The sequence below is a fragment of the Aplidium turbinatum genome, chromosome 4 (assembly GCF_918807975.1).
Source record: "Aplidium turbinatum chromosome 4, kaAplTurb1.1, whole genome shotgun sequence".
Classification (NCBI taxonomy): domain Eukaryota; kingdom Metazoa; phylum Chordata; class Ascidiacea; order Aplousobranchia; family Polyclinidae; genus Aplidium; species Aplidium turbinatum.
Window position 1 is genome coordinate 32,150,902 of NC_137475.1, and position 17,395 is coordinate 32,168,296.

Consider the following 17,395-nt stretch of genomic DNA (forward strand, 5'->3'; position numbering starts at 1 on the left):
CGGAGACCCTTGTTGCACTGGCAAGTGTTGATTGTAATTGTAGCCCTATTTTTGTACCGTTTTCACATAAAAATTTTTATCTTTTCTATCTCATTTCCAGGCTTTATGGCTGTGCAAATTAAAGATAGTGACATCCCATCCCAACACTGCTTTTGCATATTTTAAACCTTTTGGTTTTGCCATCTTTCCCTTTTGTTGGTGCTAAATTCGTGAGTTTACTTTGCCGTTTTCTACATGTTCGCGCCAGCAATGAAAAATAAATTGAATTGAGATTGAATATTGAAAACATATGTCCAGAGAAAAACACACAAACTACTTTTCAGATATAGGCTAGGCCTAATTCTTTCAACAAGAACCGTAACTCGACGAAAAGAAGAGATATCGGAGAACGTAACATCTAGCAAAAAGTTATTGTATAACTACAGTTCTTTACAATGGCAATAGATGAGAGCACAGACACGACAGATAAGCCTACAGCTGAGCTGGCAGTACTTGTGCGTGCAGTAGGCCTAGCCAGTAAACAAAGATTTTGATGTTTAAGAATTTGTTCAATTCAATTCAATTTATTTTTTGCTGCTGGCGCAAACATGTACAAAACGGCAAAGTAAACATACGAATTTGACACCAACAAAAGCCACCAAACCTAGAAGCGAAATAGAAAAAAAACTTTGTTTTTTTGGAAAATAGTCCTACAATCACAATTAACACTTACAAGTGCAAGGGCGATTAAACTTTTTAACACAAAGAAAAAAATTCAAAAGGTGACAAGTTTCCTGAACTTTCGCTTTGTGAGTCATCAAAAGCATTTAAACAAAAATGTGATGCTACTCAGCAAGGCAAAATTACAGGAAACCGGCTCAGAGTGACCGCACAAATTTAGAAAAAACGTAAAAAAGGCAAAAATACGATTAAATATTTAAAAAAAATACATAGGCTACATAACCCTATTACAATTTTTTTCTTAGTTTTACAAGAAAACAAAAACGTGCATAGCCTACTGTAGGCCTACTGTACAATTTTATTAAGATATTAACACTTGCAACAAGGGCGATTTAAACTTTGCCAAATTCAAGACGTGAAAAGTTCCCCAAACTTTTAAATTATGAAGTCTCAAGACAATTAACAAAATGAAAGTGTGATGTCATAAAGGAATGAGTCAGAGTGACAAAAAGTCACATAAAACCACGGCGAACCAGTTCGCCGTGATAAAACCGGCTCAGTGTGACCATATCAATTCAGAAAAACAAAATAATAAAAGGTGAGATATAATTAAGCGTAATAAAAAAAAACATAGGTGCTATATACTTTTTTTTAGATAAAGTTGGATTAATCAAATTCAATTCAAAATTTCCAAAGCTTTATGAAAATCATAAATAAAACAAGTTTTTTGCAATTTAAATCGATTTACAACGTCACCAAAAGGTAGCCATAAGTGATAAAAAGTTAAAAACAAGTATTTGAAAGCAAATTAAGAAAAAAGATTATTGTTCTAACAGTTTGCACAAAAAATTAAAGCTACAAAAAACAGTTACGATGATACAAATTTCAGTGCATTATAATTGATCTAAGCACGTCTGGCAACACTACTTTCAAAACACAGAAGGCTAGTAATGAACCTTTGTTTAGTGACAGTTTAATAATAAAAATTTAGTAAAATTTAAAGTTCTATTTTAATCATAATGAATTGCAAATTTGTCTAGAACAGTTTACTTTTTACAAGAGTCAATTTCCATTTGTAATGTTTCCATTTGTAATTTCCATGTCTTTATCCACTTGTTGTTTCAGCAAATTTTTAACATTTCTTCAAATCGCTTTTTCTTCAACAATTCCTAATCAATTTTGAAAATTTTTTCTTTGCAGTAACCACAAACAAATCCTTTTATCAAATTTTTCCAACTTAATGTGTCTCCAGGCCTTGATTATTTATTAACCTATTTTTTAAAATTGGTCCTGGAGAGCACAAATTCAGCTGCTCACGTTGAAAAGTCATCTACATAATTCAGCTGATTCCCGTCACGGATATTAACTAGCCGATATTCTGAAGGCATTAGGCTACGTCAACGCCTTGAAATCATGCCTCTGAATCTATCAAAACTGGTATTTAATAGGCTATGGCCCGCCAGCCCAAGATCATGCAAAGTTTGGCTTTGGCTCGCTGTTAGAAAAAGGTTGCCGATCCCTGGTTTACACATTGTGTTTTCATAATTGCCTTTCGTGCCAACAGGCAGAATTTTACATTTTTGGGCCGGATTTGGTCAAAAAATTTACAAAATTGTTGAATTGCTCTATAGCGCTGTACAAAATGTGGCGATGTAGGCTACACACAAATAAAAATGCAACAATACACACACAATTATAATACCACCTGGGAGTAATAATATGCAGCATTATACAGAACGTGCATATGTAATGATATCACTGTTCTAACCATAGAGAATAATTATATTGATTGATAGATTGCTCCACCAGTCACACGCAACCGCACACCCACACGTGCTGCACATCAATAATGGATTCAACAGAAAAGTTTGAAGATTAGATTTCATCATTGAGCTATCAAAGATAATCAAACTAGCCTACTGTGTATCAAATGAGTGAAGACCTTTTATTGGAACTCCCTCTCTGATTTGCCGTTTTCGCTACCTTTTCAAAGAAATTTGGCTTTCAAAAGTGAGTGGGCCAGACCCACCCAGAAAATAAAGTAGGTGGGCCCAGGGCCACGTGGTTCCGCCATCCCTGGGTATGACTTGACCTGGAATCGAACCCAGAAGCGACTAAAGGTAATTGTGTGTGCTTTTTTTCACCTGCTAGTTTTGTGTTCAACAACTGGAATTTTCTTATGTTGTCTGAATCGAGTGAGCCGCATAGTTGGCTAGCGATACCATGAGGCGATTGTTTATATTTAGGCCAGTTTGGCACACGCCTTGCTGAACTGCCCTGGGCATGCCTTTGCAAATCAACCACAACCAGCATATGCCACTGGAACAAGTTGAAGTAGCTAAAATATGACTCAAAATGGGGTAGCTACTTTGTAAAGTTAGGGTAGTAAAGAAATTTCTCTGCCCATAATCCTCAAATGACGACCACCATTTTCTTTACCATCTTTTCGCATGAGTTTTGTAGACACCTTTTCAATCTAAGACATTTGTGATCGCTCTTCAAAGCTGCCATAAATTGTTGAAAAATGCTTTGTAAGTGATAGATTTATTCGAAATTTATCAAGGATTACTCAACTCACAATAAATCACCGAGTGCATTGTTATAAACACAACTTGCTATTGTTTTAACAACAAAAAGGCAGGCCAGGCGTGGCTTGACGAGAATGTACGATTGGGAAACAAGATCTTTTGTTTGACTTTAGTCGCAATTCTTTTCACAAAACAAAGAACACAACCCAGTAGCTTTTTCGTGCACGTTTGGATGAATGAAGACTGTTGAGACTGAACATTTAGCTGGGAACTAAACGGGTTTGATCACAATAAAATATTTGATCTTGAATGTTGAGAGATACCATTGAATTGAAACTCTCATTATTGCAGTCACTATGTTTTCAACATTAATTTTGCGTAAAACCACGCCAAAGTTGCACCGTGATTGTGTGTAAGACGCTTTAAGTGAATTTGTCTTCAGCAATTGCCAAAGTAAGACTACTGACAGACGAACGATAAGGTAAATTACAACAACGGACAGATGATCAAAACCATATGGTTATGGTCATCTGTCATCGTAGCTTCAATCCATTGTCCACGAGATTCTTAGACGCGCATTTGTCCAGCATTGAAAACAAACTAATCCCAGTCTCTGTCAATGGGATTAAAATGCAAAGCGAAGGGATTTAGCACGTGAGATTCTTCACACCACTCCTGTTATAACTTGCTAAATTGTTTATTCGGCTAAAAATTTAAATTTTTAGCCGAATAATTTCCTTCCTCGTATTGAGGGTTGGATACAATACGCCATTGTTCTCGATCATGAGCTGTTCGTACTGCACTTTTATAATTTAATTTTGTTGAGTTAGAAATTTTTGTTGTCCAAATCATTCTTGGTCTGCCTTTGTTTCTTTTATTAAAATTGGATGACAGTGCAAAAATTTAGAAGGTTACTATATGCTTCAGAATCCACTAGTCTCTACAAAGCACTCAAGCTCGGTCAGTTGCAATTTTATTTCTGGCCACATGTAGATATATAAAAAAAAACTATTCTAGACATACAGTACAAGGATCTCCGCTTATTACAGCCGACACATATAGCGGCTCTCCCTCTCAGTTATAGATGCTCCTTGTTGTGGTCTTTGCATGGAATTTAAGCTTCCCGTTCGCAGTGGCCATAATAAGCGGTATCCTCTGTTTCGTGTTGACACCATTAATACAAAATACAATGCCCTGCATGCCAGTGTGATATCGCAACAACTAGTGAACACTGCATAAAAGATTTCAGTCAATGTAAAAAAAAAACTCTTCTCTGGGCGAACTGCAGACACAGAAGACACAGCTATTCAGTTTACATCGTTTCAACGTCGTCAAGCGTTGCGATAAAACCTTTGTTTGAGAAGAAACTCAGTTACTGCTCTTGAAACAACATGTTGAGATACAACTGACGTCATGAAAGTAAAAAAAAAAACAATTTCGCTGCAATGACCACTGAGCATAAAACTGAATGTCATGCAGTCGTTTGTAATCAATTTGCCACAATACCAAGTATGACGGAACTTACAACTAACCCATCACAACAATCAACATTCATACGCGAATACATTTCGAAGCAAGTAAGCTCCCTAGAGATTCTATGCGGTTCAACAACAGCATGTTGTAAGCAGAATGTGCATCTAATTTGCGGCAGAAGTTCTAACTTGGCACAGCGAAAATCGCAAACAGGAATTCAAGGTAATCAAGCAATCAACAAGTTTTATTGTGCAAGAAATGACAAGATTTATGACTTTGATGTAAATGTTAGTCGAAAAACAATTTATGACTGCCGAAAAGCAAGTGAAGCATATAATTGCGCAATATCAAAAAACTAGTTAGTAAACATCCGTACATTTTACATTGGTTCAACGTCTGAAGACATAAGAAATACAGATTTCGCTAGCTGGGAAAGTAGCACACACGTCATGGGATGCAATAGTCACCTAGGGAAACATTAACCTTTCTTATTACTTTGTGAAATCAACACCTGATCTAAAACCATCAAGTTCAAACGTAAGTTTGCGATATTTTTATCATTAACAACGTATTCAAAGTTGCGATTCGTTGAAACAACGCACCTCTTTCTGAAAATGTGCAATAAAAAGAAACAGCAAGTTTTTGTGTAAAACACACAGCACAAAATTGATTGTGACATAAATATAAAATAAATACTTAAAACCAATGAAACGTATCTTACTCCACCATCAAATACAACAAAAGCGACCTTGAAAGTGTGTATGATGTATTTTGGGCAGCCTTCCAAAAAAAGGTTTTCTTTGACCCAAAATAAGTTTCGAATGACCCTACTTTAAGTTGATACTTTATCAAATCTTAACCAATCGAGGAAAAATCTTCTAACATGTTTTCGTGACCGAAAAATGTCGCATACATTGACCACTCATGAGATCCGTGGCTCTACCAGTATATAGAGAGCATGTAGGATCCATATAAAAGGAAGAAAAAACGTCTACAAGCAGCTTTCGTATCACAAAGCTGATACACGATACAAAAGTCGCCAAGTGATAGGCCACAAACAGCAAAATCCCTCTTTTTACATTGAACATCTGCAGACGTTGAACCAATGTAAAAATGACGGATTTTGCTGGTTGGGAGAGTATAGAGAAGCAAAGACTTTATATTAGAGTACCATAGTGCGATTGAGCGAAGACACCACAGTGAATGAACGGTACTGCTAAGTATGAACGATGCAAATAAAACTTGTAAGTCAGATGGAAAACAATGACTTACTGCGTAATACAATTGTTACCAATGCTTTCTGCGTACTGGTTTGACAGCATTGTTCGCAATTCATCAACTTCTTTGCGTAATTGTCGAACTTCTGCCAAGCGCTTGTTAGTTAAGTTAACTGACAGGCCGGTCTCAATTCGGTCTTGGCTGTCATCACCTGTACTGATTTCTGATTGGCCGAACACGTCTTCTTCTCCACCAATAGAATCGCTTCGAACACCAAGTAATGCGGATATGTTCGGGTCAGCGCCTTTGGCCGTTTGGATTAAAACCTAGAAGAAATAGTTCAGAACAGTTTGGTGATATATGAGATCGAAGGTGAATATATAGAGTAATGGTGTTGGTTAGAGTTGGACTAAGGCAATGAAAACCGACAATTATTTTATCAGTATAATACCGCACTTTATGCGTGTTTTAAAGGAAGCAAAACTGTTCGCAATCTGGTGTACCTGCGTCACTGCTTTTAGATCCAGTACTGCACCGTTAGTTTCTCGTTGGAGTCTCAAGCAAGCCTGCGATGCTTCTTGCATGTTGCTTTGAAGTTTCTCGAGATTTTTAACCTAAAATATTCAACGAGCAAGTTGTTTTACTAAGTTCAATGTAATTTAATTCATGACATTGCCGCAGTGGAGGATATGAATCTACTTCAAAACTCAACATTTCCTCTTTCTCAACACGTTTATCCTGAAGGAAAATAAAAGTCAGGTTAAAGCAAAACGGTAACCACAGCAAAAAGCTACACTAAAGTAAAAGATAATAACTTTTCGTTGGTTGAAAAACAAAGTCTATTCGCCGACTTACTCTGTCTTGCAAGTTAAGCTTCTGGTCAAGTAACTGTTGATTTTGTAAGGATAGATTCTTCATCGCCGTATGAACCTGTAGCAAAAAAAAACGAGTAAAACAACGTTAAAAAACCAAAATTGCGAGCTTAATGCTGTGCCACCAAAAAGGTAACATAAACCAGTGCATCATAGCAAACCACTTCGAACTGCACATATATCTTTAACTTGACGTTTTGATTGCCTCAGCAACGCCCACTGCATACGTCACTGCTGTGAGAAAGTGGGCGTCGTTCTAAGTCGCAGTTGAACTGATGATCATTCCTTCAGGACAAATGTTTACCAAGTTAGCAATATCAGAAAGTCCGTCATTTTTACATTAATTTGACGTCCACACTCCGCAGACGGAAAGACAATGCAAAAAGGGCTGATTTTGCTTGCTGGGTAACCAACTAACCATATCATGTATCTATCTATAAGGTCCTCAGGTGGTCAAGGAAACTAGCCATTCTGATGAAAATACATTTATTTACATAACAAAACTAAGATGAACACCATAGATCTCTTTGTAGTTGATCATTTTCTTTTGAGTTGAGAGTTAATCTATGAGTTGAAAAAAGACAAGAGCGAGAGATTTATCTTAAATTTGCAAACTGACTATCAAGCGTGTTAAAAATATTAAAATTGTGGTGATGTGAAAACTGTGGACAGCGTAAAAGCTAATTAAGTCTCAAAGTGCGATGAACAAAACGAAGGGCATAAAAACCTTTACATAATTAATCCATGGTGGCCAATTAATCCTACTTACCTTGTTAGATGTCTGCTGCTTCATAAACATGTCCCGGCGACGTTCTTCAGCCAAATCTTCTGCGTCTTGAAGTTTCTCTTGCAATTTTGCGATTTCTTGACTGTGTTTTTCCTGCTGTTGCTTGATGCGTTTTTCACAGCCAGACAAAACAACAGCAGCGTTTTCTTTTTCCTTTTGAAGACGATCGACTTCGTATTTCAAATCCTGCGCAAAAGCAAACATTTTGCTGCAAAAATGTGTGCAACCAAAACCCGTTTTAAAATGCTTTGAAATATTTTTTTCATTAATTTTGATGAAATATTTACAAGTCACGATCTTATAGCTGACACAAAGGGAAAACAATTTTGAAGTGGTTTTCGAATATCGTCAATTAATCCCTGAGCTGTTGAAACATATACAATTTAAATCACTCCAACAATGCACTCGAGATTTACGGTAAGTGCACATACACTACTTTAAAAGATTTCACAATACAGTACCTATATGTATATTGTAAAATTAAACATAAACACACGGCGTTGAACAATCATTAAAAAATGCTAATTCTATACTGGCAACTAGAAACGATACAACTATTGACTGGTCACACATCCAGTGCCAGTAATACAGTAATATCAAAGACTAATACCTCTAAGTGATCTCTTTCATTACGCCCAAGCTCTAATTTTGATTTTTCTGCTTTCGCTAAATCTTCCTGCAAGCGTTTAATTTTCAAGGACTGTTCGTGCATATTTTCTTCGAGCTGTTTGACTTGCATTTCTTTTTCTTTAATTAGTTTTACTTTGTCTTCGAGTTTCGTTTTCAACGTTGCCACCTCAACAACCAAGGTTTCTCTTTCTTCGCCCAGTATCCCAGCCTCAGTTTGCAGCAGATTGTTTTCTTCAATCGTCGGTAAATCCCCTAAATAACGCTCCAAACATTCCACTCGCTTTTTGCATTTTTCATAACGCTCCGTAGCCGATTTCTGCTTCTTTTTCAAATCCGTGTTTGCTTGTTCTTTTTTCTTTAAGGAAGCCTCTAATTTGTCGATCCTTTCCTTCGCTTCCTTCTTCTCCGTCTCATGACGCGTTGATTTTTCCAACAAATTGCATTCCGCTTTTCCAAGCAGTTGGCCAAGATCGTGAATTTTTCTTTGCGCCTAAAATGCAGTGGAAATTAAGACCAAAAAATTAATCACACACTGCCCTACGGAAACGTAGAAAATACCGGTATAAGCAAGTTTCATCAATCGCCGTAGCTTGCTACCATCTATGAGCAAACACAACTGTGCATTACTCACTTCCAGATCCAAGTTTTGATTTCCAGAGTAATTTGGAATTGACGAAGAAGAAAATGGTTGATTGGCCATCTTTGATTTTACAATCTAAAACCGAAATCAATAAATCTGTTGCAAACGAAGCAAAAGATAGTTTGCTAACCTTTCATTAAAAGTTGATGCGCCATACACAACATAAATTTAAAAAATAGACAGTAAGTAAAATACAACTTGACGTCAACTTATCAGTTTACCTTGAAAAACACTGTTAGGCTACTCGCACAGTACAGAAATACAAAACAGAACTACAAGCAGCGTTATCAAAATCAAACCTTTCAACGAATTTGAAATGACAAACAGCAAACAACATTTGTTAATTTGACTTCATTACTTTTACTTTGTTTTGATTAGAGCCATAATTTCTGAAGTTTTGCTTACCTGCCGAATAGCTGCATCCCCTTCTTTGACCTGATGTTGCATCGACGCCATTTGTAAACGCAATTTCAGTATGACTGCTTCTTTTTCTTGCAGCATTGCATCTTTAACTTGAAGAATAGCATCAAACTTTGTAGACTGAGGTGCAGTCCCGTTTCGGTTGCTATAAACTGACGATTGGTAATTAGATGGCTGCGCAGAATTAGTGTGACCAAAATGAGAATAACTGCGATAGTCGTCGGTTACGGCCCCACGATGACTGTGCAAGCCACCTAAGCTTGAGCAGGTAAAATGAGAATTTCTGATCGTAGGATTTGAGTAACAAACACCATTGTCGGAATAAGTAGAACTTGGCAAAGACGTTGAACTGCTGCTCCCAGACCGACTGCTGTTTTGCCCATGTATTAAATCCAAAGACCTTTTCAATTGCATGTGGGTAATATCTGTATACCTCATGTCCATATCCTCACCACCTTCAACTGTTTGAGCTCTGTATGCTTCTCCTTCCTTTTGTTTCTCAGCTAATCTTCTTGCTTGGCCATATTGTGTGGCGGAAGGGGGAAAGGCGTTTGAGGACGCTACATCCAAGTCATTGTCTGCCGGCCGACCGTGAACCACCTGTGTTCGCTGACTGTGAGCACTTGTAACCAAACCTGGAACGCCGAGGTACGTTGATACCCGAGAAAAAGGCTTTTCTCCAAACAAAGTTTCCTTTTTTCCCTTGTTTGTCTCCTTTTCTCTGTCAAGCACTCTCGGAGGTGTGCAGTATGAATAGTTCGTTAAATCAAAATTCTTTCCATTGACACCAGGAGAGATATCCTGCGGGTACTTTTTCCCATATTCAAGTTTAGCATCACTGTTTTTTGAAAACGACACATGGTCCATCATTGTGATTTCAGTGATGGGCTCTTGATCAGGACTGTCAGTTGTTGCATTGCCACTGCTGAAATCACTATCAATCGACAACACATCTGGTCTAGCACAATTTGTCTCGTTTTCAATATCATCTTCATTGTTGCATCTTTCAAGTGCCAAAAAGCTGATGCCGTTAGTAATCTTTTCTTTATTTTCAGTTGATTTTGATCCGTATGAACTCGATCTTTTGGTGGTTATTTTTTTCTGCATTGACGCTTTCCCTTCATTTTTCCCAATATTTAAAGTCTTGAAACTTTCAGTCTGTTTTTGCTTGAGAGATGGATGGACTTCATTGCTTTTAGACTTAGCGTTCCTAGCAGCAACGTTCTTGGACATTTGAATGTGTAAGCGACACTTCAAGGTACCATAAAATATTAAGAATAAAAAAGTACTTTCGACCTGTAGCAATAAGAGGATTAGGAAAAAATCACACATCTTTTTTGACGATTTCAATAAAAAAAAAACAAGCAGATTGTTCAATGTGGCGTGAGGATTAGTTGCGCTACAGCTTCAATAAACTTTTATTCAACTCAAACCAATGTCAAGGAAAGCACTTTTTGCAAACACAAATGGAGTTGCCACTTGCCAAGTCAAATAGGATTATCAAAACAAACAACAGAGAATCTAATAACGATTTAAATGGCAATTGCTTGAGTACACATCAGGTGTTTGTGGATGATATTTTGGGAAAACTATTTCTTCACAACAAGGTATGTTATGAAATAGAATTCATGCATAAGATGGTCTGTGCCAATTTTTATTAGGCATGAAGTGGATGCTTTCAAATCAATCGAAAAATTTTCCATAGAGTACTTTCTTATATATATAATGTGTTTTAGCATAATAACACTGTTTTGTGCTGTAATACAAAGGATTGGGACTAATCCAATGCTTTATGTAGAAGGATAGTTGTCACACTACATGACAAGTTTTTGTTTTTTTTTGTTACATACAAGCATAGGCGTCGATTTTTTCTTAGAAGAGAGGAATTCTGGGTGGGCAAGAGTTTTCAAACAGATTTCATTGAATGTGTGTTTGCAAATTCGCAATGGTTCAGTCTTCGAAATGAGCATATTTTTACTTCGGCAAAAACGTTGCCGAGGCCAAACGGCAAAATTTGAAATTGCCTCGGCAATTACTGTGAATATTTATTAGGAAAAGATTGTACTAAAACATGTAAAACGAGAAGCGAAAAATATACTAGAGTAGTCTATTACGAACGAATTGTTTGATTTATTGTGGTGTAATAATACCAAAAGTAGTGATAAAGCGAGCAACGCGATACGCACGCTGTTACGGTAATTCACGTTAAAAAACTCACCGGGAGGGGAAAGTAAGTTAATTTTGGGTTGATTCAACGTTCGAGTCAGCACAAATCGATTTAATTTTTCCGGCGGGTTATATTGCGTAACAATGCCCAATAAGAAATTTACGTTTGTTTTACATTAATTCGACATCTAGCGATGTTGAATTATCATAAAATAACGTGAATTACTCAACCAGGTACAGGTAACATATTAATAGCTCCCTGCGAGAAGATCGCCTCGATTTACGTAAGCTTATAAGCCAACATAATTTCGGCATAATTGGGACACTGCGAGCAACACAAAGTCTGTTTGATGAACTAGTCAGAATCGGTATCATCAGATGCTGTATCAGCTGGACGAGATAACGGAAAGCGAGGCGCAACAAGGAGTAGATGCTTACAATAATTTGACGTCTACTGGAGTTAAATCAATGCAAATAGCAGGCCTTGAAACAACTTTTTTTTCCGGCGGCCAAACGTGTCCGACTGAAGCAAGCTGTTCGGCGGCCAATCACAAGCAATTGGCGGCCATCGGAACTTCGACACACATTTTTACTTCGGCAGAAGCGAAAAATATACTAGAGTTGTCTATCACGACCGCACTGTTTGATTTGTTGTGATGTAATAATGCCAAAAGTAGCGATAAAGCGAGCTACAAGATACGCAGTTACGCACGTGGCACGCTGTTGCAGGAATTCACGTTAAATAACTCACGGGGAAAAGTAAGTTAATTTTGGGTTGATTCAACGTTCGAGTCAGCACAAATCGATTTAATTTTTCCGCTCGGTTATATTGCGTAACAACAATGCCCAATAAGAAAGTTACGTTTATTTTACATTAATTCGACATCTAGCAACGTTGAATTATCATAAAATAACGTCAATTGCTCAACCAGATACAGGTAACAAATTAATAGCTCCCTGCGAGAAGATTGCCTCGATTTACGTACACACTAACATAATTTCGGCACAATTGGGATACTGCGAACAACACAAAGTCTGTTTGATAAAGAACTAGCTTTTAGAATCGGAATCATCAGATGCTGTATCGGAGCACGAGGTTGTCGCGTCATCACTGGAATCAGACACATCAAGAGGCTCATAGATTGGCTGTAAATCTATACCGTCTTTGCCGTTCGCGATGAAGCGTCCACGTTTTGCGGCTTTCGGGCTTTGATACCACTCCACAGGCCTCTTTTTTTTTCATAAAGATCCATCAGGGTGTTGACTAGGGAATAAATCTATGCTGTGCCATAACGACTGGGAGGAATGTTTAACCCTAACATTACAAGCGCTCGTGTGGCCTCGGCATTTTCATTGCCGACGCTAATGCGCCATTTGCCGACGCTAATTTTGAAGACTGAATTTATCGCATTAATAAAGTGTATTGTGGTGTCACTTGCATCCAGCTTATCGTCAAACATCAGCTGCTTGATCACTCAATAATGTTAACAATTCAAGCATAATACAGGGTGTATTGTGATTTATCGAGTGCTTTAACTCTTTTCTAGTCCTTTGTGATTATAAGTGGCAAAGTACTACTACTTTATTTACAAGGCCGCTTGTGTAAAATTTTCTCGGAACTTCATGGCGGACAAATGCGGCCGACGGAAGGGCGAGACCCGACGGACAAAATGTCGGTTTTTGTAGGTTAATCGCGGCGATGGCCGCCTTCAGTTTCGAAGCCTGAATTATAGGGTGATATTTTTATAAAAGATTCTCCCAGCTAGGCACGTGTCTAAGCGCCGGCGAAGTAGGAAGTAACCCAAATAAAACATCCAGCAATAGTAAGATTGAATCAACATTCTAGTCTGGTGTAGTCTAAGAAAATTAGCTTTTTCTTGTAATCTTGTTGTCCTTACAATCACCTCGGCAATTGCCGACGCTAATTTCGAAAAGTGTGGTTAGTCTTTCTCACAAAGACTGTGTTTAGCGTCGCTGCAGCAATTAAGCTTTAATAGGTTGGATGTTTTCTTTCTTGCATCTTGCGATCTTATGAGCGCTGCTAAACTAAACAAACTTCTTTTATGTTTTCCTTTGCGACCTAAAAAGCGCGTGACTCGTGACCTGTTATCTTTAAAGTGGCGCCTTCGGATTTGCCGCATTTGTAAAAGCGATTGTTTTTAGTACGTCTTTAGTTTGTATCGGTTATTTTATTGTCATGTTCATTATGATGTCATATTCACATTCCCTTACGCTGACCGGGAACTGAAGTTTGATTGTGACGGTAACGAAAGTGGGACCATTCGGAGAAAAGATCAAATTGCCGACGCAAATTTGGAGAAAAGATCAAACGTGGCTTTCTCTCACCAGGAATTGCCAGCTGTGGCAGTTGCCGTAGCAACAACAATGCAGTGCGTACCGCCGTTTTTCCACGCAGCGTTGTTACGGAATTGCTTTGTTCTGTCGGATACCTAGCGAGAGACATAGCGTAAAACAAGAAGTTGCGCTGCAGTTGGTTGGATAGTCCAGCGTTTAAGAAAAACGGAAATAATTGTAACGAACACTTCATAAGTGGCATGAAAACAGGGTGGGCGAAACATATTTTGCCCACCCTCGTTTCACGGCAGGGTGGGCGTCGCCCACCCTGCCCACCCTATTTCGACGCCTATGCATACAAGTAACATCCTTTCTAACTTAATGGCACAGTACTGACTTAGTGATGTGATCAACTTGCAAACATACCATAATGATGAAAATTCTGCCCGAGAGTCAGGAAAAGAAATAAAATCGTAAAGAGAAAGTTTCTTAGTCTGAGAATAAAGATTTTAATCACCAATTAAGCACTCACAGAAATATGATTAACATATATTACCGAGTAAAAGACAAGAATACCACCAAACTAGATCTTCATTTAAGTGACATAAACCTAGAAATTGATCCCTTCAGGTGTTACCAATATCTGACCCAAAAAAGCAAACATGACAACACAATGATCACATCAAGTTACAACCCTTTTGCTGGTCTGTATAGATACAAATAATATAAATATGCAGTGTTAATGATAATGATTTAGTATCATTCTTCTTTTTGGAGATGATAAAAATACATTTTTACTTGTTTATTTTTACGTTTTTTATATTATCTGTGATCTGAAGAAGCACCAAACTGAAAAAAGCAGAACCGGAAGGAACATACTAAATGGTAAATAGGGAATTTTTTCTCTCTTCACACGCATTTGCAACCTATTTTCACAAAAAAGTTGTCATTAACACGCCGATGAGAAATATTGCTGACAAAAGTTTCACAAAAAGGCTGAGCGAAAACACCTTATTAACTCAAGGATTTTTTATCACATAGTTTTTTATTTTAGTTGCCAGAGTGAGAATACCAAAGCTTCTCGTGCAAGAGCTCTGGTATTTTCGGGTTACCGGGAAGAAGCTCTGATAGACCATACCTGGTCTTCAAAAAAATAAAAGACTTTAGAGGACTGTTAAAATCAAGACTGTCAAAAGTCAACTGCGCATCTGAGTTGTAAAACATAGTCTGACTATATTTTACGCAATTTTGTGTTACCTTTTCGCTACTGACAATATATATGTAAAATGTCAACTAATTTTTTCAGTTGTGCTGAAACTCACGAAATGACCTGGCAATACTGATGCAAGTTAAATTTTTTGCAATTTTATAACAGTTAAAACTAAAGTTATATGTTTATTATAGCTTACAGTATAGAGAGAGAAAACTTTTATTTTGTCTGTTATCAATAGTATTGGACTTTGATACACGACCATCTGCGGGTCTGCTACTATTCGGTGAGTCCGATTCGGTGAGAGCCTTTTTCGGTGAGAGCCCTATTCGGTGATTTTTTTGAATTTTTTTTTGAAAATTATCGGGTGCCCTAGCCTAATTAAAACCCCTAACCCCAAAACCCCAAACCCAAAACCCAAACCCCAAAAAAACCCCAAAACTCCAAAAAAAAAACCAAAACCCTCAAAAACCCAAATCCCCTAAAACCCCAAACCCCCAAAAACCCCAACCCCTAAAAACCCAAACCCCCCAAACCCCACACCCCAAAAAACCCCCAAACCCAACCCCAAAACCCCCAACCCCAAAAACCCCCAACCACAACCCCAAAAACCCCCAACCCCTAAACCTATAACGGCAATGATAATTAGGCTACGCAATAATTTAAAAAAAAACTCACCGAATACGGCTCTCACCGAAAAAGGCTCTCACCGAATAGGGAACTCACCGAATCGGACTCACCGAATCGGGCCATTCCGCCATCTGCATTGGAAACGTTTCGAACAAACACTTTTGTAAATCATACCTCGAAAGTATGTTAATGAAACCAACCACTTTTTGTAGCTTTATAAACTGTTCCAGATGGGCCACCCACGGTGGTCCAGTTCGTATACAGATTTAGAGCTTTATATACGACCATGGGTGGCAGTTAAGAGCCTTTGCCATTGCCGCAAAACATCACGCTGATGCATTGCTTTGAATGTTCTACCTTTCTTTCTACTCTTCTCAATCCGCTACGTACAATAACTTTTTTTGAACTTGAATTTTCGCTAATGTTTGTTTCATCATAGTTGTAGCAATTTTCTGGTGGAATTCCTTCCACAGTTTTCTCCAGGCTACCGAAATAATTATATATTGATCGTATCTGTTGATATTTCCGCTCTGGTACGTTTTACATTATCTGCAATGCGTTTAGTTAAACCGTGTGTTTTTGTGAAATTGTTCAGCCAAACATTTCCAGGCAGATTATCTTTGAAAACTTTTTCAGTAACACCATGACGATCTAAATACCCTTTTATAAGTAAAGAAATATCTGACCCCGTCAGTGGGACTTTAAATATTGTTAAGCAATTTATGGACTCCAAAATCTGTGCTGTACATTTGGGAGAAAGCCTAAGTGGGTGCCAAATCTTTCCAGAATGAAGTCATTTTACTTTGTTGCAGAAAGTTCCAAATGGTATGTTGTTATGTTTTGCTGCTTTTCGAATGGACATCTTGTTGGTTTTAACCTCCTTAAGAGCAGTTTACAATGCGTCTTCTGTATATCCGGTGCAATAGTTCCTGCTGCCATGTTTCCTCTACTAGCATCAAACCATAAAGCAAAAGCAATCGACTAGGCTATAGTCTATATACACTAGGGTGGTCCCGAAAACCGAATTTTAGAAAATGCAATGTGACACTACCCAAAACATCTCCAAATGACCAAAAATGGACCATGTAAAAATTTCAGAGAGATTGAACTTTGTTTAGAGGTGCCAGATTTACCTTAAAAATTCAGATTTTTTTAAGGTAAATCAGAAGTCGCTGATCGGAGTTTCCGCAAACAAACAGATTTATTATCGGAAATTTTAAAATGTTTGCGGAAACTCCGATCAACCATAACCCAACTTTAAACCTTTTAAAATGTTTGCGGAAACTGCGATCAGCGACTTCGGCTTTGTTCTATTTTTTTCTCCCGATCTTTTCAGTTTGTTTGTTTGCGTAAACTTCGATCAGCAACTTAGGCTTTTTTTAATTTTTTCTTACGATCTTTTCAGGGTACGAATTGTTCAGGGTATGAATTAGGTTGCACCTAACAGAAAATATATATATAGTTTTGTTAATGCGCGTCTCTGACATTTACTTGTTGTTAGTTCAGATTTGTGTCGTCAAAAGCTTTATCAAAAAATTATTCAAGTTTCTGAACATGATTGAGTTCACTTCTAGTTAAGCCAAATTAATGATTAATTATAATCCAGAATTTCTGATACATAATTATGCAGAATGGCCTGTTTCGGCTAGTTGCCTATTCGGTTACAGTTTGAATTTTATTTTGTAATTTATTCCACAATATCGTTTCTTTTGCATTCTGACAAAGAAAAATAAATTGAAATGAAATTTAGTGCAAAATGTTTGAACTATTAAATTGAAATGTTTGTTCACATAAAATTGACATCTATTCTGCGTCGCCGTCTGTATGCAAACTTATTAGAATCCTCAACTACGGTACTACAAAATT

At 37.5% G+C, this 17,395-nt stretch overlaps 1 protein-coding gene across 1 annotated transcript; it reads right to left on the reverse strand.

The window, feature by feature from the left end:
- Positions 1–4,144: 4,144 nt before the first annotated feature.
- Positions 4,145–10,464, reverse strand: LOC145769463 (centrosomal protein of 85 kDa-like). The gene is made up of 7 exons (XM_082581105.1): positions 9,214–10,464; positions 8,800–8,883; positions 8,149–8,658; positions 7,521–7,724; positions 6,735–6,809; positions 6,383–6,493; positions 4,145–6,205 (listed from the first exon to the last, which is right to left on the reverse strand). Exons 1-7 carry the CDS (start codon positions 10,459–10,461, stop codon positions 5,930–5,932), a joined length of 2,508 nt encoding a protein of 835 aa, XP_082437231.1. The 5' UTR covers positions 10,462–10,464; the 3' UTR covers positions 4,145–5,929.
- Positions 10,465–17,395: the final 6,931 nt, after the last annotated feature.